The following is a 22,330-nucleotide window of genomic DNA, read 5'->3' on the forward strand; positions in this document are numbered from 1 at the left end:
CTCACCAGACTGCAACGCGAAGTCTTCAATGTGTTGTTTGATATAGTCCATTCCTAAAATATAAGAGTACATTATAAACAATAGTCTCAACCAGTCATAACAGTAACCACAGATTTTAACATGACATGGTCAGTAAGAAATATTGATTTTAATGGAAATGACGGCTTTATGCAGGCTAAGAAAGGACTAATGCATGACTAATATCCATGTTAGTAAGCACTTGGTGTATGATTAATATAGGAATTATGAGTTACCCATTTTGATTGTCTCATCTTCCTGTGTCCAATTTGTCCGGAACTTTGTAAGCAGAATAGCAGTGGCTACCAGCTCTGGGTCTTCCATCATAGGGCCAAAGCGATCCTCAATGCCAGCCTGCAGAGCATCGACAAGGGGCTTGCAGTATCTTAGCGAGAGCTTGACCCGGTCCAGCTTAATTTTCAGGAGCTTGATGGTTGGGAGCAGTCAACCCATCTGGACATTGGTTTCAGCTTGCAAGACGTTAGTTGCTTGGGCAAGTGGAGTCATCACAACAGCAAACTCTGACAGGAATGCAAGTTCAGCTGGATTGAACTTGGGATGAAGACAACATAATCATGAACACACAGGATTAGGCGTTAATTGATTAGGTGTAACAATAAGACAAAAAACAGTATTGCTACATGATTGGTTCATTATCATGCGATGTAATGCTTTACCATTCATTTAATTAAGTTGTTTTACAAGTAGACAATATGTAGCAGAATTGAGCTTAAGAGTACCATATGATTTAAAAAAAAGAAAAAAAAGAATTTAAACTTGCATTGGAACATTCAAATCTGTGCAGACAGCTCTCATGGCTGCCTCTCCCTTCTCTTTGACGATCCGGAGCAGTCTCTCCACAGCCATGAACACAGAGTTCCACCTTGTTGCAACCAGTCGCACAAGCTGGAAGGAGCAAGCATCTTCCACACTTTCAGCTGCTATTGAGGATCTTGACCATTTATTCCAAAGTGGATTGCATTTGCCAAATGTTGAACGGTATAATTTCTTGTATGTGTCATTGGACACTGCCTTGCTGGCATCGGTAGTGGCTATGAGGTTAAGAATGTGGCATGCACAATGCTAGTGCTTTGGAAGCTGGAACTTGAAACCATCATCCTCATCCAAAAGGGAAGATGCGTCAATAAACTCTACCTCCTCCTCATCTTTGTCTGCTTCTTCCTCCTCCTCCTCCTCCTGAACTTGAGCACCAGTATTGTTATTTTCATCTTCAGCTAAGACTTTGAAGGCTTTGATGAAGTTGGAGCCATTGTCCGTGGTTGTTGTGACTATCTTCCCCCGTCTTTCAAACTCTGCATGGATATCATTGAATGCATTTGCCAAAAGGTCAAAAGTGTGAGAGCCTCTTAATCTTTTACAGGCCAGGGCCGCAGAGACCCTTTTTAAAATTTCAGGGTAAAGCCAATGGGCCGTGACCCCAATGAAACTATGCTGCCTGGCTGACCAGCAGTCAGTGGTTATTAGATTTCATGGCCACAATCATTTTGCTCTTCATTAGTTTGGCAGCATCATCAATCCTAGATGTGAGTGTGATTCTTGACATCATTTTGGTATTTGGCACCAGGTCGAACACAAAGTTCCGAAAAGGTTCTTGCTCTACAATGCTCAAAGGCTGAAGTCCATGGATAACATAATTCACAATGGCCTTGTCAACAGATCTATGGGGCATTGGCCAGCTCCCCAACAGTGTGGGCTGCTTGATGGAGGGGGAGGTAATTACGGTCTTCCTCTTTCGTTTAACTGATGTGAGGTCCTCATATCTTTTTAAGTGGCAGTCATGCTTGCTCTGAAACAAGACAAACACATATAGCTTTACTTTCTCAGAATTATATCATGAGCAACATAGGTGACTGGTGTAATACTATTGATAAAAGCTAAATTAATTAAATTTAAAGGGATTTATCCCTATAATTCTACAATACAAGCCTTGTGCAAGCAACCCCATAACCAAAAATCTATCATTGGTACTCTAATAACATGCCTAATTGCAAAACCCACAGTGCTAGGCCTGACTTGATACATCCACAATACATCATTAAAAACAGGAGTAAGGGAGGACCACTTGAAATGCAGACTAGTTGAGGTGCTGGGATTAACTGTAACCATTTTTCTGAAGCCCCTGAAAATGCACCAAATCACACTATACGGTGGTATTGGGTGTTGTAGGTTGTAGCGAAGGTTGTCCATTTTACAAATATAAGAGAAGAATTTATAGTTTTCTTGTAGCTAAGTGTTGCCGCGCTAAAGATAGGTCCTGCAATGAGGCTATAGTTAGCCTAATTAGATGCTAAGTACACAAAGATTACAAGTCAGAATTGTCAACTATAACGTCAAGATTAATTGATTTATAAAGTGCAATGTGCAGTATGTAAAATGTGTGCGGATAGCCTGCTTCAAGCAGGAGAGTAGAATTTGCCATTTGCTGCAAGTAAATACAGTGGAAAACATCCTTGTGGTCCACCATCCACCACCACCACGAACAAGACAGTAGCCTCATGCTGCTAACGTTAGGACCCAATGTCGGTTGATAATGCAGTCTACGAACACAGACGGCAAGAAACCTGTAAATTCTCCTTTTAAACTCTTAAAATTATTTTTTTTAAAAGTCCATTTGACTGTCGACAACCTTTATTATGACCTACAACACCCACAACCACCATGTTTTGGCTTTAGTGGTTACAGTGAGTTAATTCCAAAGTACCGAGCATGCCTTGTTCATCACTTCGGGTTCATTACCAAAAAGGTTGGAGGAGAAATGGTCATAAATTGACCATGCATCACAAAATGACCAAAACAAGCCATTAGTCAAATAGCAAATTAAAAGAGCCTGTAGCCGTGAGCAGGCTAATGTTGAAAAGTCACATTCACGGCATGTCGGGGCATGCTTGTCATACGAACAGATAACGGATAGCTAGCTGCTAGCGCTTAGCTCAATAGCTCAAGCTGATGTCGATTAGCTATATTTGTAACTTACCTTGATATGTTCGACGGTGAATTTTTGAAGGCCATTATTTTACAATCTTTCGGGAGGCAGAGTGGGCACTTCATTTGATACGAATCGTCTTTTGGTCCGACAAAGGAAAACACAGACTCTAAATAGTAAGTAGGGCCAGGGCTGGTCGCTTTCATCATCCTCGCCACGATCATTCGAAGTCGAAGAACTTGGTGTTGGTAGTGGTGTTCCTGGGTCTTCTTCCATCTTGAAGTTGACTGACGCTGAGTGCTCACAATGTATGCAGGTTGCAGTGCGAAAGGCCGATGGGAGCATGCGTTCTTCTTATATACTGCTTGATCGCTTGACTCGCTCAATGATGAGCCAGCTTCATCAAACCTATATAGAATATGGAATATTTGTCAGTGAGAAATTATGAAAACCAGTCTAATACTCTGCCTGTTCACCTAGTCACAGAGCCTCGTGATCGGGATGTGGTCTACTGTGTCAAACGCAGATCTGAGGTCAAAAAGTACTAACAACACTCTACACTACTACAACAGAAAAATTACCTGCATCAGAGGACATGAGAATGTCATTGGAAACCCTTAGAAAAGCAGTTTCAGAAGTGTTTTTCCCAAAATCCAGACTGAAACTTGTCATAGGTATAATGCCTTTTGAGTTCTTTTGCCACAACCTTCTCTACAATGAGAGTTTACATATAGGCCTGTAGTTCTTGAGCAAAGCAGAATGTAAGTTATTTGTCTTTGATATGGGTTGGACAGTAGCAGGTTCGTTCGTTGTCCAAGTGTAGGTTATTAATAGAGGTTTGTTGGTTATCCGTCTGAAGCCCTGTCTGCACAGAACTGAAATGTTGTTGGCTAAGAACTGCCATTAGAGGTTCTCCAACTACAGTCTCTCTTTATTTCAAATCTTCATACTTGTTGTGAAAAATTACATTTGTTTTCTCTAAAATATGAATGGAGAATAGATTCATCTGGATTTTTATGTCCTTTGATGGTTACTGGTGTGGATCTGTGGTGTGGTTAATGTTTTGGCCCAGATGAAATGACATGTGCTGAAAATTTCTCTGTAAGGCACACACAACCTCTTTACACTGCAGAGCCTAAGCAGAATCTATTTGGTGCTATCTCCTTGCTCTTGAAAACAGAAGTTACAGTTTTAGTTGTCATATGTAGGTTAACAGATCAGAATGCACTACCTGCAATAGCAGTGTTAGACATAAAAAATAAAAAAAAGTAATGATGAAAAACTAAAATAAAAGAGAGTACTGAAGAAGTATCAGTTGTCTTTCTCTATGTGTCAACCCTGTGATAAACCGGTGATCTGTCCAGGGTGTACCCGCAGCCTCTCACCCAATACTGCGACCCTCCAAAGAAGCAGTCATGATTGATGGATTTTGCAAAGTACCATGTGTAGTCAGGTCTCCACAATAATATTAGAAATTTTTTCAGTTTCTTTAGTCAAAAGTTGATACTTGGTTGCCAGCCTTGCAACCATTTTTAAAGTAAATTTAACTTACTTATGCCTGTCTGTGAACTCTGCATTTCTCCTCATCACTTCAAGAAATTTAGTGTTTTACAGCCCAGTACTTTACTGTTTTGGTTTAGTCTCGCGGTTTTCATCAACCTCTTTCTAGCGCCAGCTGTTTCATTTCATCGTACACTATGTGCTCAGCACTGGGGTTGTGCAATACGAACAAAATGTCATACCCAGATAACAAACATATTGCGATTCAGCACATTTTCTATAAATCCAGTGAATGAATATGGTTGTATGTGTTTTATATAATTCCTAATTTTTATCATGTCTATGTATTCTCAAAAGGCATGTGCAGTATTTTACATTTACAACAATGTTACTATTGTGGCTCTCATTTGTAAAGGTACAATTTTAGGTACGATCTTCTCATTTTGTCTTGGCTGTTCGGAGTGCTTTTTCTGTTCATCATTACTTCAGAAATTTGATTGTTTTTTTTTGTTTGTTCGTTTTGTCATTTTGAAGCAACATGTTTAAAAGAAGTTGGGACAGTGGCGACAAAGACTGTAAAAGTGGTGAAATGCTAAAAGAAATTCCCTGATGGAATATTACAAAATGAATGAGGTTAATTGACAACAGGTTAGTAACATGATTGGGTCTAAAACAGAGCTTCCTAGTCAGGACTATGACTGAATCTTGTAGATGTGTTCAGTCCGGTGAAATTTGGGGCAGACTGGACAATGTATTGCAAAGTTACAATAAATTCCTGTTTCATGGCAGAACATTGAATTTTGATGCCACTTCACAGACACATTGTTCAATGAAAACAAATGAAAAACTTTGCAATACAATATCACAAAGGTCCTTAGATTGCACTGATCCAATTTGAACTCAGTCTGATTAATGCTCTTGGAGTTTGATGTAGTACAGCACGTGCAACTGATAAAAATGACCACTAAATTCAAAATGGCTGACCTTCTGTTAATCCAGAAAAAGCTTTATTGCCAAGTACAATTTTACACATACAAGGAATTTGTTCTGGTGTTGTTGGTGCATAACATTCTCTGAATATAAACAATTGAAAATTAAAAATATAACAATATAAATATATATACACAGTGTATTTTTTTAAGTAAAAGAGCAGTACAGCTGTGCAGTGATAGTAAGTACCAGTGAAATGTTCACAAATGTGCAAATGTTCACAGTATTTTAAATATGCTATAGTATAAATATATAACAAACAAGGAAATCCAAGCTGAGCGTCAATGTAACATAGTTATGGATGCAATGTCAATGCATCCCACTTGAGGTCCTGGGCGATTGTTAGTTCCCAGGAAGCAGAAAGACTCCATGTGTAAATTGTGGAGTCACAGAGGGTGATAGGGGCAGGTGCGGCTGAGTTCTTCCTGGTCCACAACTATCTCCACTGTCTTTAGCGCGTTGAGCTCTAGGTTGTTTTGGTTGCACCAGGTCACCAGATGGTCAACCTCCCACCTGTAGGCAGACTCGTCATCATCAGAGAAGAGTCTTTTTTGTCTCTGACATGATACGTGTCCCTACCAATTTTGGTATATGGAGGTGAATTGTACCATTAGGGCTAATGAGCCATTTTTCCATGCCCATACACCATACAGTTGCTAAAAAGTGATGAACATGGCTGGGCCACTCTAACAGGTGAGGTACCAGGGCTCCCCAAGCCCCTCCCTGTTTATTTAAAGGGGACACATGATGACAAAAGATAATAAAAATTTTCTTGCTGCTCCCAGGAAAACTCTGACTGGTCCAGAGCAGTGAGCCGGAGGTGTTTACTTCTTTCTTTCACAATGGGATCATCCACATTTGGAAAGGCAGCATCTCTTGATGCTCTCTTACAGGAATGCATTCAAGCATTTGGTGAGTGATACACATAGATCCTGGACCCAGACTATAACGTTCACTCTGTAGCAATTAGTTTGTGGTAATTTGATTAAATTATAAAAAATGAAATGGGCTTTCTAAGACAATTATTAATTAATCGTTTTCTTAAACAGCTGCACACTGTAGTTTTTAGATCCTATCCAACAGGAGAAAAGTTTGCTTTTGTTGTCATTTTCAATGGCAGATTAATCCAAATTTTGTGTTGTTATGAGTATTTGCAGCAACTGCACAGTGTCAGTGACAGGACAAACAAACTGCAGTGCCTTTTCATAGCAATAAAGGAACTTGAATATGGTGATATCTTTTGACTCACTTCTCTTCATAGATGACCACGGGGAGCTGCAAGCCAACCTGCTTCCTCGCAGCCTTCTGCTGATGCATCGCTGGTATGTTACATCCTCAGAACTGGCAAGAAAACTACTCATGATATATCCCACCATGCTGAAAGACCTGCAGGAACTACAGCTAATACATGTTTTAACAATATGTTGAACTACTGCTGGTTGTTGTATTTCATAGTATTTAAAGTTCTGTCTATTCCTCATCTTACAGGAAATCCAACCTAAATTGATTATTGCCAGTGGAATTGTGGAAAACATTGTGGTTGGTTGCAAACTCATCATGGTTGCATATAGCTATGATGCATAGGATATGGTCACACTTAATCACACGCAATATGACGGTTGGTTGGAAATAAGAATTGAATAATGATCTTCCATGCCAAAGTGACCACATCTATAGTGTGTTATATAGCCATTTATAGTGTTGTGGGGAATTCTATTTATTATTAGCCAGTTCAGGCAGTGAGGGAGAATGTGCACAAGGTTAATTCATATAATTCATTAGAAGTCACATCTACAAAGTTTTTGACTGATATAGTGCATCAATAAGCATTAGTGTGTTTATAAGTGTAGTCTTAAAGCAAATACGAATGCATTAGAATGTACTATGAATGCCCCCCATAATGCACTATGGACTATGGACTAGTGGGACTAGTGTGGAATAGTCTTCATAGAAGCAAATGTACCTGTGGAGGGACAAAGGAGACCTGTAGAGAAGAGGTCTTTTGTAAACCTTTGCCAAAGCTTTATGATGTATAAAGAGCTGCATTTTCCTGTTTGCGTTGGTGCTTTAACTTCCACCACACTAACAACAGTCAGATGACAGAATCAGACACTGTACTTTATTGGACTCAGTTTTGTTACGGGAGAAACACTGTAAGATTTTTTTTATCATAAATTACAGTGCAATAGATTGTCATATCCCTGACAAAGTCCTTAACTTAACCCCACATACCGTGACTGCAAAGGTGACAACTGCCAGAGAACCAGGCTGAAGATTTGTTATTTTATGAGGTAAGGTGTTATATATACATTCATCCATTCCCATATATTAAGACTGTCTTAGCCTCTAAACCCAACACCACAGAAATGTCATGCTTTATTTTCCACGGTTTTTAACCAAAATCTTCTTTAGTTCAGTGGAAAGTCCTTGGGATTTTAAGTTTTCCATTCTACCATAAGTTCATCATGTCACAGTCTCTTTGGTGTCAAAATATCTTCTACTGAAATCCATACTGTATGTGTGTGTTTAGATACTGGATAGTGACATTCCCTGCAGAGTTCAACTTGGACTTGGGACTGATCCAGATAACAGAAGAGTTCAGAGATGTAGCGGTCAAGCTAAGCTGTGAGGAGCATTACAAACTCCTCGACATCTCCACCATGTAAGACACCAAGATCATACAGATACTTGTAGAAACTATTGACCGGATCAGTGTTAGCAATATATGGGTAAAATATTAATTTTGCAAACAATTTAGTCCTCATCCTAAAGTAAAACAATTCCCAATTCCAACCTCAACACTAAACCAGAGTCCTCCTAAACCTTCAAGAATGATGGATACATAAGCCTAATTATCTTGTTTTGCAGCTGTCACATATTGCAGAACCAACAGAACAGAGGCAAAGTTATGCCTACAGAGGCATAACTTTAAAGGAACATACTAATGATTTTGCAGTCTTTTTTAAAACTTTTTATTATATTTTTCACAATTCTTATTGCTGTGTCACATTCTAAATTCTAAATTCTAAAGCATACCATAGATAAAAATTGTTCTCATTGAAGTCCGTCATATGACTGGATGCGTAAGTTGACCCAGCGGAAGAAGCAGGCTAAGAGAAGCAAGGCCTCACTGCTGTTTGACCACCTGGAGCCCATGGAGCTGGCTGAGCATCTCACCTTCCTGGAATTCAAGTCTATCCGGAGAATATCGGTATGTCTACAGACAGCTCTGCTTTTATTCAATTCTACAATGATTTATCTAATTTAATTTGATGATTTGTCATGCTAGCACTGGGGCTTAAGGGATGGTCAATTTTCTGTTGGGTCCATCCACCAGTCACAAAAATCCACCATTTTTACATTGACTTTTAATTCTCTCACAACACAAAGTTTTTTTTTATAGATCCAGCCTCTCAATTTTGTCCTCAAAGTGCTCCAGACTGATGCATTGAACTTGTACAACATTTTCTTTGGGGGAGCCCATGGTCCCCCTCAGATGGTCTGAGGTCCACCTACCACTGTCAATCCTGTGTGAAACACTGAATCACTGAATGTGTATTGTCTTTATTTGTTAACGTCATGACTGTGATTGGAGGGAAGGCGTCATGCTTCAAATGAAATTAATATCTAATTTCTAATTTGATTTTTTTTGTACTGTTAATGGGTGTCAGCCATCGCTGTCTGCCTTCACAAACACTCCAAAATGATTGTGTCTCTCTGTGACGAGACATCAGTAGGAGGTCATCCACAAAACAGGGTCAAAAGAAAACACACAAGAGTCTGTAAATCCTGCAATTAGTTGACTCAGAAGGCTGGGACCAGACCTCAACCAGACCTTGTCTCCTTTGGACTTGGTTTCAATACACTCTTGGTCTTGACTTTTAACATTGCTAACAAGTAAACAACATATTTTCAGGGACAACCTTGCTTATTTCACAGAGACAGTGTCAAACACAAACAGCATGGCTATGTAGTAAAAGAGTAAAATAGGGATTTCTGCCTCATACACATGTACTGATAAAAGTGTTCCTGAAAAATTTTTGGGAAGCTAAACACCAGCTGCAGTTATTTGATGTGAAACCAGCTGGCCACTGTGCGAACTTGCCTTGTTTCCAGTGGTCAGATGGTTAATTGGTAACAACACCAGCAAAGGTTTTATATTCAGGGTTTTATTTGAATTTAGATAAAACTATATGACCACTAATGAACATGTCTTTTATGTGTATTTGTCATGGTTATGTGTAATAACCACACAGAAAGCTCCTGCTTCATATTATGTACAGTACAAGACGTCAAATGTCCATGCAACGTATGCAGCCACTTGCTCTTCCTCTCTCCACCATCAGGTTACATTTCCACTTGTACATAAGATAATTCATAATATTTTGCATGGTGTCATGTCATGTTATTTAGATTCATTCTTCACACAGGAATATTTCTATTTTGTTTAAAGTCCACAAACTTTCCTCAAGCACTGTCAGATCAATATACAAGATATTTTACATACAATAACTAATGACGGGATGAATCTGTGTCAGCTGTGCTTCCCTTTAATTTGGAAACACAGCTAACACATACCATCCTATGCCATCACCCTCGGAAACATTTTTAAGCCAGAAGAGCAAAATAGTCAGTATGAAGATTGTTCCATCTTTTTGTTGTTTGGTACACAAATCAGGCTTTAGAGGCTCTTTGAGAGACAACCCTTTCAGCCTCTGAAGAGAAGGTTAGCCAGCTGGAATATCTGATCTGTCATTTTCCTTTGTCCCCAGTTCACTGATTACCAAAGATATGTGATCCATGGCTGCCTGGTGGACAACCCGACTCTGGAGCGCTCCATTGCTCTGTTCAATGGAGTCTCACAGTGGGTCCAGCTCATGGTGCTAAGCAAGCTAACACCTCAGACCCGTGCAGAGGTTATTACAAAATACATCCACGTGTCACAGGTAAGACAGTTACCTGTATCCTATATGAATCTTCTGCTTGTATTCACTGGTGGAATGAATCAAATATATTTTACACCTGCTGTTTTCATTATTTGCTTTGTTATACTGTGATTCAATTGATGGGAGGGGAAGATCTGTTAAAAATGTGCTGCAGTTATTGTATCCAGGCTGCCTTACCAAACTGTTGATGTAAATGTAGGGAGGATACTTTCAAGGATAATACAGGTGCAAAACTGTATTAGGGTTGTATTTTTACTGTGTCACTTTGTAAATGAATTCTTCTTGTCAAGTCAGTTACTCAGGTATTAGACTGTACTTTACATGTTAAGTATCATGAATGAGAAGAATTGACCGACCTAGAGGATGTTGGACCCTTTTTCATGTAAGGACATAATGGACAAAAAACTAATGAAATGAATTCTAATGTAAAGATGCATTTATTTCTTAAAACAGATGTTTCATGAATTCAGTGGACTTGGCAGAGTGCCTCGACAATAAAAAGCTTGGGGGAATTGAAAGTAAAATCTGAATGCTGACATTTTTAACATTAGATGTGTTATTCTCTGTCATCAGAAACTTCTGCAGCTGCAAAACTTCAACACTCTGATGGCAGTGGTGGGGGGACTGAGCCACAGTTCCATTTCTAGACTAAAGGAGACTCATCTTTATCTGGCTCCAGAAGTCATGAAGGTAAGTCAAAGCTTTGAATACACTTATATGTACATCCACACACTGGCATACACTAAGCCACTTGCCATACTTTGTTACAAAACTTTTCTTCCAGGTAGAAATAAAAATAATAATAAAAATAAAATATATTTTTGTTGTAAATGTATTTGGTTTAATAACAAAATTGGATGACCTCTGCAACCCAGACGATAAACTGACACTCAGCTCTAAGGGTTAATATGAGCCTGACAAATGGAAGCAGAGCTCAGTCTTCCCAACACCGTCATCAAATTGGTTAAAGTTCTGCAGCTGCAGAGCACCCTGATGGGGACCATTGCTGTCTGGTATGGAAACAGCACTGAAGAGAATGCAAGGCCCCTTTCTTCTTTTTGTTCAGCTCAACGTACAACAAGTGGTTCTCCACTTTGCCTAAAAGACTTTTATTATTATTATTATTATGTATTTCTATTGTTATTATTTACATTATTATATATTATTATTGTTGTTTGTTTGTATTTATGTAGTATGAAAGTTATTTGCAGGAGTCCACAGGACCATCAGAACTTGAGGCTGACTATCTTTACCAACACTAAGACCTGCTCACAGTAATGAGCTGTAGTCTTTAACATGCCATCATGTGTATGCAAATGTTCCATTTCCTGTTTCAGATCTGGAGTGAGATGACAGAGCTGGTCTCTTCCAACAACAACTACTCTTGCTACCGAAAGGCGTTCAATGAATGCCAGGGCTTTAAAATCCCCATTCTGGGTGTGCACCTCAAGGACCTGATCGCAGTGCATGTAGTCTTTCCTGACTGGGTTGATGACAGTAATAAGGTGAACCTGGTGAAGATGCACCAGCTCTACATGACCTTCAATGAGTTGGTGTCGTTGCAGAGTGCAGTGGCCCAAGTGGAGCCCAACATGGACCTCATCTACCTGTTAACGGTGAGAGACCACTCCACAGGTTGAAAGCTGTGGAAAATTGTCATTGAACTAATCTAAGAACAAATTTAAGACTGGTTTAACACTAAACTATGTTTGTGAAACAGGCACCTGATAGGTTTGCTCAGACGAAAAACAGTTTATAAGCTGTGGTTGAGAAGCCCACACATTTCCAACACTATAGAAAGCTACAATCAGCTTCTGAAGGCCAAGAATAGTGAGTTTAGTGAGGAGGAAGAGTGCTCTGAACACTATACTGTAGCACCGTAATACTTATAACTATCCAATGTTTCTAATATATAAAATTAAAGTTTACTGTGCTACTCTCAGTTGTTATTTTGAATGTTCAACTAATTATAACCCAAATCCTTTTTGTGTCTTCAGCTTTCTTTAGATCTTTATTACACAGAAGATGAGATTTATGAGCTGTCATTGCTAAGGGAACCACGTAATCCCAAATCATTGGTAAGTTTGAGCTGAATTTGAACGTTGTTTTTTTTTTTTTCAAACATGTGAAGGGAAGTTACATAATTACAATGTTTTGATGGGTATTACTACACAGCAAGAATTATATATAAGTACTGTACCAAACCATCAATTTCTTTTCTATTCAAGCGAGATTGCTTAATGATAATAACATTTATATTTATATTTTATATTTCATATACTTTTATTTTATTTTTATTTATACGTATATATTATTACCATGTCTCTTATTTTATTCTGAGCCTTTGCAACGGAATTTCACCTAAATGTACAATGGAAATGTGCAGTTGGATGACAATAAAGTCTGTCTATGTCTATGTCTAAGGTCCCCCGGCAGTCTAGTTCTATAGCAGCATAACTAAGGGATGACCTTCTAGAGAGAGGTTAAGGTTGTACTGTACCATAATAAAGTATTTATTAATCATAAGTAATATTTCCTATGTATGGTTTCTGTATGCTTCCTCACAGTCTACCTCTCCAACGACTCCCAACAAGCTCCTTGCACCACTGGACTGGGCCTCCGGTGTCACCACTAAACCAGACCCCTCTGTGGTCAATAAACACATCAGGAAGGTAGTGGATGTGAGTAACATGATACCTACAGAATGTAGAAAGCAATCTACTGGTTGGACAGATGTATCAGCATTTATATGAAATGTTTTTGGAGTAATTTGTTTCTTCTTATTATTATTATCTTATTATTGGGAAGTCTGTGTTCAGGAATTATGACCATGACCATGATGGCTATATTTCTCAAGAGGACTTTGAAAGCATCACTGCTAACTTTCCCTTGCTGGACTCCTTCTGCGTTTTGGACCAAGATCAGTGAGTGTGAAACACTTAAAGTTATGAATACATATTTTTCAGTCCAACCTAGTCTGGGGGAGTAGCAACGTCATATGTAGCCACACACATTAAAGAGCAACCCATCTCCAACTTTACATTAGTTATCAGTATTGAGATTTTCTTTTGGCCTCATGTAAGGTGTAGGTGGTACTTGTGCTAAAGAAGCAATTTGAGGGAAATTTTAGGGGAGATTCTCCCCATTTGCTATAAAACCTTTATATTTTAATTTGGATGAATAATGTAATACATTTTGTCTAGACTTGTAGGACGGCAACACCTAATATTGATATATGATTATATTCTCTCTTCTTCTGTTCATCTTCATCTCTTTCTTTGTTTTCCTCTCTTTCTCCCAGAGATGGTTTGATCAGTAAGGATGAGATGATAGTGTATTTCCATCGGGCTAACCCACTCCTCCAGTGTAAGATGGGTCCAGGTTTCATCCACAACTTCCAGGAGATGACATACCTAAAGCCCACCTTCTGTGAACATTGTGCTGGATTTGTGTGTATCTTTAAGATTCTGTCACTGAATGTTTTAGGCTTTCTTCATTTTGTTGTTGAACTAACCTCCTTCACTCGGACATGACGTATCTGTTAAAGTATCTTTTTGCTTGGTAGTATACTATAGTATTACAAGTATTACTTGCACCTGTTGCTCTTCATGAGCATTGTAATCTCAGTGTGATGACTTGTATCTTTTTCGTGGTTTTAGGAATAGGCGTCTATGCTTATGTTTGCTCATGCTTGTGTTATGTTATTTATTGTTATTTTTTGTATTTTCTGTACCTACCTTCCCCCTCACCCAAATTTCTCCGCCTGCAGCTTTGGGGAATCATCAAACAGGGCTACAAGTGCAAAGGTATTATTCCATACAGGACACTCACTGTAACATTTTAACATTTATTTATTTGAGGTTTCACTGTTCATGGTCCTATCATACTAATGAACTGAACTGAGCTAAACTGAGACTAAAACAGTTGACCATCTATATAGTTTATTTGTACGATATGTGTGCAATATTAGAAAGTTCAGAGTGGAGTCAACACAGATGCAGTCCTTTCTCAGAATATGTGTAATAAGTCCAAAACAAAAACATCAACATCAACTGACTGTCCCCAAATAGAGAGGCAGCCAAGGACAGCGACAAAGGACAAAATACTGTTGTATTTAGTATAGTGACTGTAATAAGTAGTATTAAAGAAAACAATAATGTCATTTAGAAAATATGTTTTGGAAATCCACCTCCTGAGACAATGACACAAACATCATGTTTGGCCTCTTTACTTTTTTTTTATAGCAGACTACACTTCTGTACAACAACAGATGAACTGACCAATAGGAAATGAGCCTGTTCATTCTTTATTGGATCTTTAATTTGATACATTTGCACAATATACATATGGCAGAAATGGAATATAATATTCATAACTCTATTTTTATTAGTGTGTAAACACCAGAAAATAATAATTATTATGTTTTTTGTGACTTGATGTTTTACGAGACTTCCAGTCCTCCAGTCCACCATGTTGAACTGCCATATTTCAACAGTAGTCTGAACAGACAAACTAGCTTGATAGGCTACTGAGTTTTACTGTGTTTTTGTTTACTTTGATATAAACTAGTGTTAAAATGTAAAATTAGAAATGGGTTAATATGAGACCGTTTAAGAAATGTGCTTTGTATTTTCATACATGCTTTCTTGCTCTAGGGACTTCAACATAAAAAATTCATGTCTGTTGTTCCCCATTGGGGGTATACACTACCAATTCCTACCAGAGCAGGGTTGTCCCTCTTTTAAAACCTCTGCCCACCTGTTCAGAGAGAGTACCTCCTCTGCTAGCACTACCAAAACTGGACATGCTAAATCTATCCCTCTAGAACTGTTACAGTACTTATTGATGCACTAACATGTCCTAGTCGCACTTTACCATGATTATTTCCCTTTTTTGTAAGTCGCTTTGGGGCATCCTAAATGTCCATGTATCTGTGTTGAAGCTCAGAATACCTTTGCTCTGAATGATTTGTCTAAATTCACTTTGCAGACTGTGGAGTTAACTGTCATAAACAATGTCGGGAGCTTCTGGTTCTGGCCTGTAGGAAACTGAACTGCTCAATCTCTCTGGGCAATGTTTCTTCAGCCAGGATGACCCACAGCTCATTGCCAGGCAGCCCGGCACTGCCCACCTGTAAAGGTCGTATTCAGCTACAGACATTTACTGAACAAAGCAAGACATTCAGCATAGAAAACATAGAACTTCATTTGTAGATGCAATAATATTATGCACTGTTGTCCACATCGTTTTTCACAAAATGGTGAACCTGTCCTTGATTGTTAAGGACTAAGCCTTTCAATAAGTCCCTTTCAGACACAATTGTGATATTATCTCCTGTTACCATTTAACCTGTTTACCTGTGAAATGTTCCAAACAGGTGGCACGGGGGTGCAGTGGTTAGCACTGTTGCCTTACAGCCAGTAGGAAGTTCCTTTCTAGACCTTTCTGTGCATGTTTTCCCCGTGTCTATATGGGTTCTCTCCAGCTTCCTCTCAGTCCAAAGACATGCAGGTTAATTGGTGACTCTATTTTGCCCTGATAAAGACAATTTATAGAATTTACAGTACATGTTATAGAAAATGCATGGATCTATGTTTTTCAGCATCCCACAACTTTCCCAGTTCAATCATTGCCCCTGTCCCAACTTTTTTGTAACATGTTCCAGGCATGAAATTTAGAATGATGTTTGTAACGCCCGCCAATGTACAAAATGTCCACGAATGTAATAAACCACAAACTTAATAAAAATCTGCAGCTTTTAATGCAATAATCCCACAAACGTAATACATTTTCCACAAACGTAATAGCCACTGCCTACTACACATGTAACACGCGACTATCCACAAATGTAATAACTATTATGTTTGCAGGTATTTATTACATTCCGGGTTATCCCTAAGCCTAAACGCTGTCTGCGGTACTGAACCAAAGAAGCCTGACCTATGCATCACCTGCCAAGTCTATCGATTTTAAAGCAAATTTGAATTTTATTGAATTAATAAACCTTTAAATTCTTACCTATTTAGACTGATGAGTGTTGTGTTTACAAATGAGCAAGAAGTCCAGGTTTCTTCATATTTTTATTGCCAACGGGAATTTAAAATTAAATCTCAGGCGATGTTTTCCTCACAGGAATTATTTTTATCAAGCTATCTCCCTCTGTCAACCACAATCTGTCACCTCCATTAATAAATTTTATTCAGCCCTGTCAATAAACAGGTAGAGGAAAACCTTCCGACCTAACGACTGCGGTCAAGCTATCTACACTTTGAAACTCAAGTGCCCATCTACATCACTCTTATGGTAAAGCGTGTGAGTGGCTTCATGGTGCATTCAAGTGCACCTAGTTGCGCCTTATGGTGCTTTCAAGTGCACCTCGTAGACTCAGAAATCTATCGAAATTGCTTTTTCTTATTTTCATGTGTTCAAATACATACATCTGTCATTACTTTGTTGTTGTTTTACTACATACCTTTTAATGATTAAAACAAATTGATAAAATTATTGACACAACCAATAGCCCATCCAGATTAAATTCTGCATAGTCAGATTTTTTAAAATTCATTAAAAAAGAAAATTCAAATTGTTTTTATCAAACTCTACTGCATTCTTGTTCTACATCTCCCCAGGTACCTCTGTGGATATTTTGGAGTCCTTTGATCTTCTAACTTTACTAAACTAATTTCTAAACTACAGCTTATCATTTAAATGTAGACTATATGGCCTATATTAAAGCTGAGACTCTATTAATTCTGAAACACATAAAAACCCCAAACATTGGTTGCCACGGTTGCTGGTTTGTCCTGTTGTCATGGCAAACACTGTAGCTCAGAGGAAGTCTGGTCAAAGTAGCTACAGTTTAACAGGATACTTGTTACAACTTTACTAGTGTCTTTATCTTTTTGTGTGTTTACAGATACGTGTGTTGCATCAAAATAAACCCCCATTACAAATAATAATAAACATTACAAGTATGTTATTATTTTGTGATGTAAATAAATAATTCAACACAACACGTTGTGTGATAGCGCAGCATAGAGCCAGCAGCTGGATTTTTGCACCCATGGTCAACAAACAACAACAACCAGAACGACCATAATTCATTGCGTTATTACATTTGTAGGAAGTTATTACAATATTAAAGTTTAATATTTTCACTTCCCCTGCAAGCGTAATAGTTATTACATTTGTGGGAAATAACTTATGTTTGTAGTAGGCAGCGGCTATTACAGCTGTGGAAAATGTATTACGTTTGTGGGATTATTGAATTAATAGCTGCAGATTTTTATTACGTTTGTGGACATTATTACATTGGCGGGCGTTACAATGCTCAAAAACAATAGTTCATCTGTTTGAATATGGTTTACATTTGTAAATTTTACAAAAAAATCCCAATTTTTTGGAATCTGGATTTTAGTACAGCAGGATTTATAGCATATACTCACTGATCTGTTTCTAATTTATTGCTTCCTCCTTACAGATGAGGATGAAGTGTTTGAGTTCCCAGGTGTCACATCAGCAGGCCCAGCTCTCCAGCTGGACACCCCATCCATAGAGTCCATCACCCTTATGACTGGCTCAGCCCAGAGGATCTCTGTGTGCCTGCAAAGGGCCACAACCAGCAAGTCCACCCAGACCAAACCCCTTTGGCCAGAACACAGGTGGGGTGCCACAGATGGCGGCCCCCACACCTTCCCAAAAATGAAATACAGGACTCACAGAAAAACATCCAAAAATAAAGGTTTTGCCCACTGGGAAAACCAGAACGACAAGCAGCAGAAGGCAGTGTCCTCACGGTACACCAGGGACTCTCAGGAGAAGTCAGACGTCTCAGGAGAATTTGTGCAGAACGGGATTACACACCAAGGGGAGGTAATGGAATTTTACATTTAAAGGTAATGTGTAACATTTCATCATCAATAAAACATTACAATATTCATCTTGGGACAGAGCAGCATTTTAGACATACAGCAGCCCCAAAACTCAAGATTCACTTAAGTAAAACTAACTAGCCGGTGTCATGGGCACTATTTACACAGAAGCTATTCATCAGATGTTGTCTGGGGATGAATGGAATTGAACAATAAGCTGTGCACTAGTGAAATTCTCTACCTGTTACCTGCTTTGCAGTTGCCTGTGTGGTTTCCTCAAGTCGATGACATAATCAAAGATTACACAGTGTTGTGTAAAGTTTATGTAGAAATGACAAAATCATCCACTTAAGCCATGAGATCAGATGAGCAGGTCACTAATCTCTAATACTTTTTGTGGAGTGCAGTATTTGATTTTATTTCATGGTTTTGTCAACACCAACAGCACACGTGAATAAACATTACTGTAGGTGCCAGGGAAAGCCAACAAGCTATTTATAACTTCAATTCAGTTTATTTGTCACATATAGTCATACAGGTACAGTCATAGTAATATTTCTGTCTGTGTTGCCTCCATTTCCATGTTGTCTCTTGCCTTTCTCATCCAACTGTCAGCAACTAAATAATGTAAAGGAATTCTTACAAATAAAAAATAAAAAAATAATCTGATTTGGATGTAAAAACTTGCCTGTCACTACAGTATGTTGTCAGATAAATCAACCACAGTGAAACCTAGATGACAATAAAAGGCATACATAAACATTGTTTGAGTAAAAATGCAATAATACCAAACTAGAAACATTTCTGAATACATTTTGAGTGTGCCTGGTCCTGTTGCCCCCATACATTATTATTGACACTGCTCAGCAAATTCAGTATTAATACAACAAGCTGTGTCATCATTGCCTTTTTAATGGGTTCTTATTTTGAAAGACTTTTGTCTTGTGTTTGTGTGTGTGTGTGTGTGTTTGTGCATGCTTGTGTGGTCTTGTGTCTGTTAATGAGAGAGTTTTACAAAGTCTTTTATTTTGAAGGGACTCTTATTTTGAAAGACTTTTGTCTTGACTGTGTGTCTGTGTGTGTGTGTGTGTCCAGTCTGTGTGTATGCATGTGTGTTTGTCTTGTCTGTCTCTGTGTGTGTGCTTGTGTGTCTGTCCTGTCTGTCTGTGTGTGCTTGTGTGTCTTCCTGTCTGTCTGTCTGTGTGTGGTGTGTGTGTGTGTGTCTGTCTGTCTCTCTATCTTTGTGTTTGTGTCTGCAAGAGAGAAAGTTTTTAATGCCATGTCTCAATGCAGCAGAGGACTTGTCTGCTTCCTTTAGCCACTCAACTCTAGACCTGCTGATGTCACATCAGCAGGTCTAGAGTTGAGTTGCTCATTACGAACAACTATAGACTCTATTGAACTTCTGAAAAAGAAGACAATTAAACAAAGGAGGTTAGCACCATGGTATAGCCACCAGACTTGTAACTTAAAGCAAGAGACATGTAAATCCAAACGCAAATGGCGTGCCACTAAACTGGAAGAATCTCATCTAGTCTGGCAAGATAATCTTAAAACATACAGGAAGGCTCTATTACTCTTCATTAATAGAGGAGAATAAGAACAACCCCAGGTTTCTCTTCAGCACTGTAGCCAGGCTAACAGAGAATCACAGCTCTACTGAACCATCTATTCCTTTAGGTCTAAGTAGCAATGACTTCATGAGATTCTTTAATGATAAATTTATAACTATTAGAGATAAAAATCCATCACCTCTTGCCCTCAACAGGCACTGATCTGCATTTTGATACAGCAAGTTTGGAAACAGCTGTAAAACCTGATATGTATTTAGACTGTTTTTCTCCCATCGACCTTCATCAAATAACTTTAATAATTTCTTCATCTAGGCTGTCAACCTGTCTCTTAGACCCCATCCCAACCAGGCTGCTCAAGGATGTTTTACCTCTAGTTAGCCCTTCTTTATTGGATACGATTAATCTGTCTTTATTATTGGGATATGTACCACAGTCATTTAAAGTAGAGGTAATTAAACCTCTTCTTAAAAAGCCCACTCTAGATCCAGAGATTTTAGCCAATTACAGACCGATATCAAACCTTCCCTTTCTGTCTAAGATACTTGAGAAAGCTGTAGCCAATCAGCTGTGTGACTTCCAACAGTTTATTTGAGGATTTTCAGTCAGGATTTAGAGTGCATCATAGAGACAGAGAGCCCATTGGTCAAAGTTACAAATGACCTCCTAATGGTAAATGGACTGTACTTATATAGCGCCTTTCTAGTCTTCCGACCACTCAAAGCTCTCTACACTACATATCTCATTCATCCCATTCACACACATTCTAAGCATTCATACACATTCATACACCGATGAATGCCTTCGGGAGCAACTTGGGGTTCAGTATCTTCGGCATGCTGACCGGAGGAGTCGGGGATCGAACCGCCAATCATCTGATTAGTGGACGACCCACTCTGCCTGTGAGCCACAGCCGCCCCAATGGCATCAGACAAAGGACTCAACTCTGTACTTGTCCTGTTAGATCTTAGTGCTGCATTTGACACCATTGACCATCAAATTCTTTTACAGAGACTGGAACATCAAATTGGCATCAAAGGAACCGCCCTAAGCTGGTTTAAGTCGTATTTCTTAGATCGATCTCAGTTTGTTCGTGTCAATGATGAATCCTCCATCCCACAAGGTTCTGTACTAGGACCACTTCTATTCAGTTTATATATGCTTCCTTTAGGGAACATTATTAGGAATCACCAATTAAATTTATCGATCAAGCCTGATGAAACCAATCAGTTAACTAAACTCCAAACATGCCTTAAGGATATAAAAAGTTGGCTGACCTACAATTTTCTGATGTTAAATTCAGACAAAACTGAAGTTCTTGTAATTGGACCCAAACACCTCAGAAAATCTCTTTCTAGAGACTTAGTTACTTTAGATGGGATCACCCTGGCCTCCAGCTCCACTGTAAAGAATCTTGGAGTTGTTTTTGATCAGGATTTGTCCTTTAACGTCCACATAAAACAAATTTCGAGGACTGCATTTTTCCACTTACGTAACATCGCCAAAATCAGACGCATTGTCTCTCAAGCGGATGCAGAAAAACTAGTCCACACATTTGTTACTTCTAGGCTGGACTATTTTAACTCTTTGTTATCAGGCTGCTCTAATAAGTCTCTTAGGACTTTGCAGCTAACTCAGAATGCTGCTGCACGTGTTCTGACAGGAACCAAGATCAATTAATTAGGCACAGGTGTGTGCACAGGTGTGTGCACGCGTGCTCTCTCCCTGTCCATCTGACCTCTGAATTAGTGACTAGCGTTGATATGCTAGCAATTAGCATTAACATGTTAACATTACCAGCTAATGTTAGCAATTAGCATGTCTTTCATTTTTAGTGGCTAAAAATGAGTGGCTAGCGCGTCAGCATGTCTTTATAGCTAGCGCGTGGGCACTCACGTGAGCTAGCTGCTCTGCTGTCTCTGTCTGTCATTTTAGACTGATAAGTTCAAATTAAGTGCCAATAACTGCTAAAATGGCCGCCGCCGGGCTTCTGCCTGCCGGACCTAATCAGCGGAGCAGTTAGTCCACCTGTTATAATGTCAGTTGGAAATGCTGACAGAGAGAGAAAATGCTGAAACCACCCCTCGAACAGGAAGGATTTCTGGCCAAACCGTTTGGCCTATCATTGATTCGGCCTAACTTTGAGCATCTTGAGTCTACATAGGTATTTTGCGTCGATAAAATGAAGAAATGTGTCCTTTAGAGCGATTCAAAGAAACGTTACTTCTGCTTTCCTCCAGAAATTTTCCTGCCTTTTTAACATGGCAGTCTATGAGGCTGTGGATGGGTGTTGGTGGCGTATCTTTGTGTGTTACGCCAAAACTATATATCTGACAGCTTTAGCAGGCGAATGTGAGTGAGACGACAAATTTTCCGACGTTTCTATGTATAAATCGTGTCTGTAGTGGGGCATTTGAGGCCACAGCAGTCGAATACATTTGCGAACACCGAGCCCCCCCCGAGGCGAACATTTTCTCGTGCGCCCTCACG

The 22,330-nt window shown here is 39.0% G+C and overlaps 1 protein-coding gene across 2 annotated transcripts in view; it reads left to right on the top strand.

Annotated features, from left to right (window-relative positions):
- Positions 1–22,330, top strand: part of rasgrp3 (RAS guanyl releasing protein 3 (calcium and DAG-regulated)) — a 35,278-nt gene that overhangs the window by 10,357 nt on the left and 2,591 nt on the right. Inside the window, exons 2-16 of one of the 2 annotated variants that reach the window (XM_010751974.3) lie at positions 6,238–6,364; positions 6,714–6,816; positions 7,681–7,743; positions 7,983–8,114; positions 8,516–8,663; positions 10,225–10,398; positions 10,972–11,088; positions 11,736–12,014; positions 12,396–12,476; positions 12,966–13,079; positions 13,207–13,322; positions 13,700–13,847; positions 14,168–14,204; positions 15,388–15,537; positions 17,879–18,270. In XM_010751974.3, the coding sequence (XP_010750276.2) occupies positions 6,295–6,364; positions 6,714–6,816; positions 7,681–7,743; positions 7,983–8,114; positions 8,516–8,663; positions 10,225–10,398; positions 10,972–11,088; positions 11,736–12,014; positions 12,396–12,476; positions 12,966–13,079; positions 13,207–13,322; positions 13,700–13,847; positions 14,168–14,204; positions 15,388–15,537; positions 17,879–18,270 (2,124 nt within the window). In that variant the 5' untranslated portion in view covers positions 6,238–6,294. The remainder of the gene's footprint in view (positions 1–6,237; positions 6,365–6,713; positions 6,817–7,680; positions 7,744–7,982; positions 8,115–8,515; positions 8,664–10,224; positions 10,399–10,971; positions 11,089–11,735; positions 12,015–12,395; positions 12,477–12,965; positions 13,080–13,206; positions 13,323–13,699; positions 13,848–14,167; positions 14,205–15,387; positions 15,538–17,878; positions 18,271–22,330) is intronic. The other variant, XM_019267667.2, reaches the window with a different exon arrangement.

Source organism: Larimichthys crocea, chromosome I (assembly GCF_000972845.2).
Source record: "Larimichthys crocea isolate SSNF chromosome I, L_crocea_2.0, whole genome shotgun sequence".
Classification (NCBI taxonomy): Eukaryota; Metazoa; Chordata; class Actinopteri; family Sciaenidae; genus Larimichthys; species Larimichthys crocea.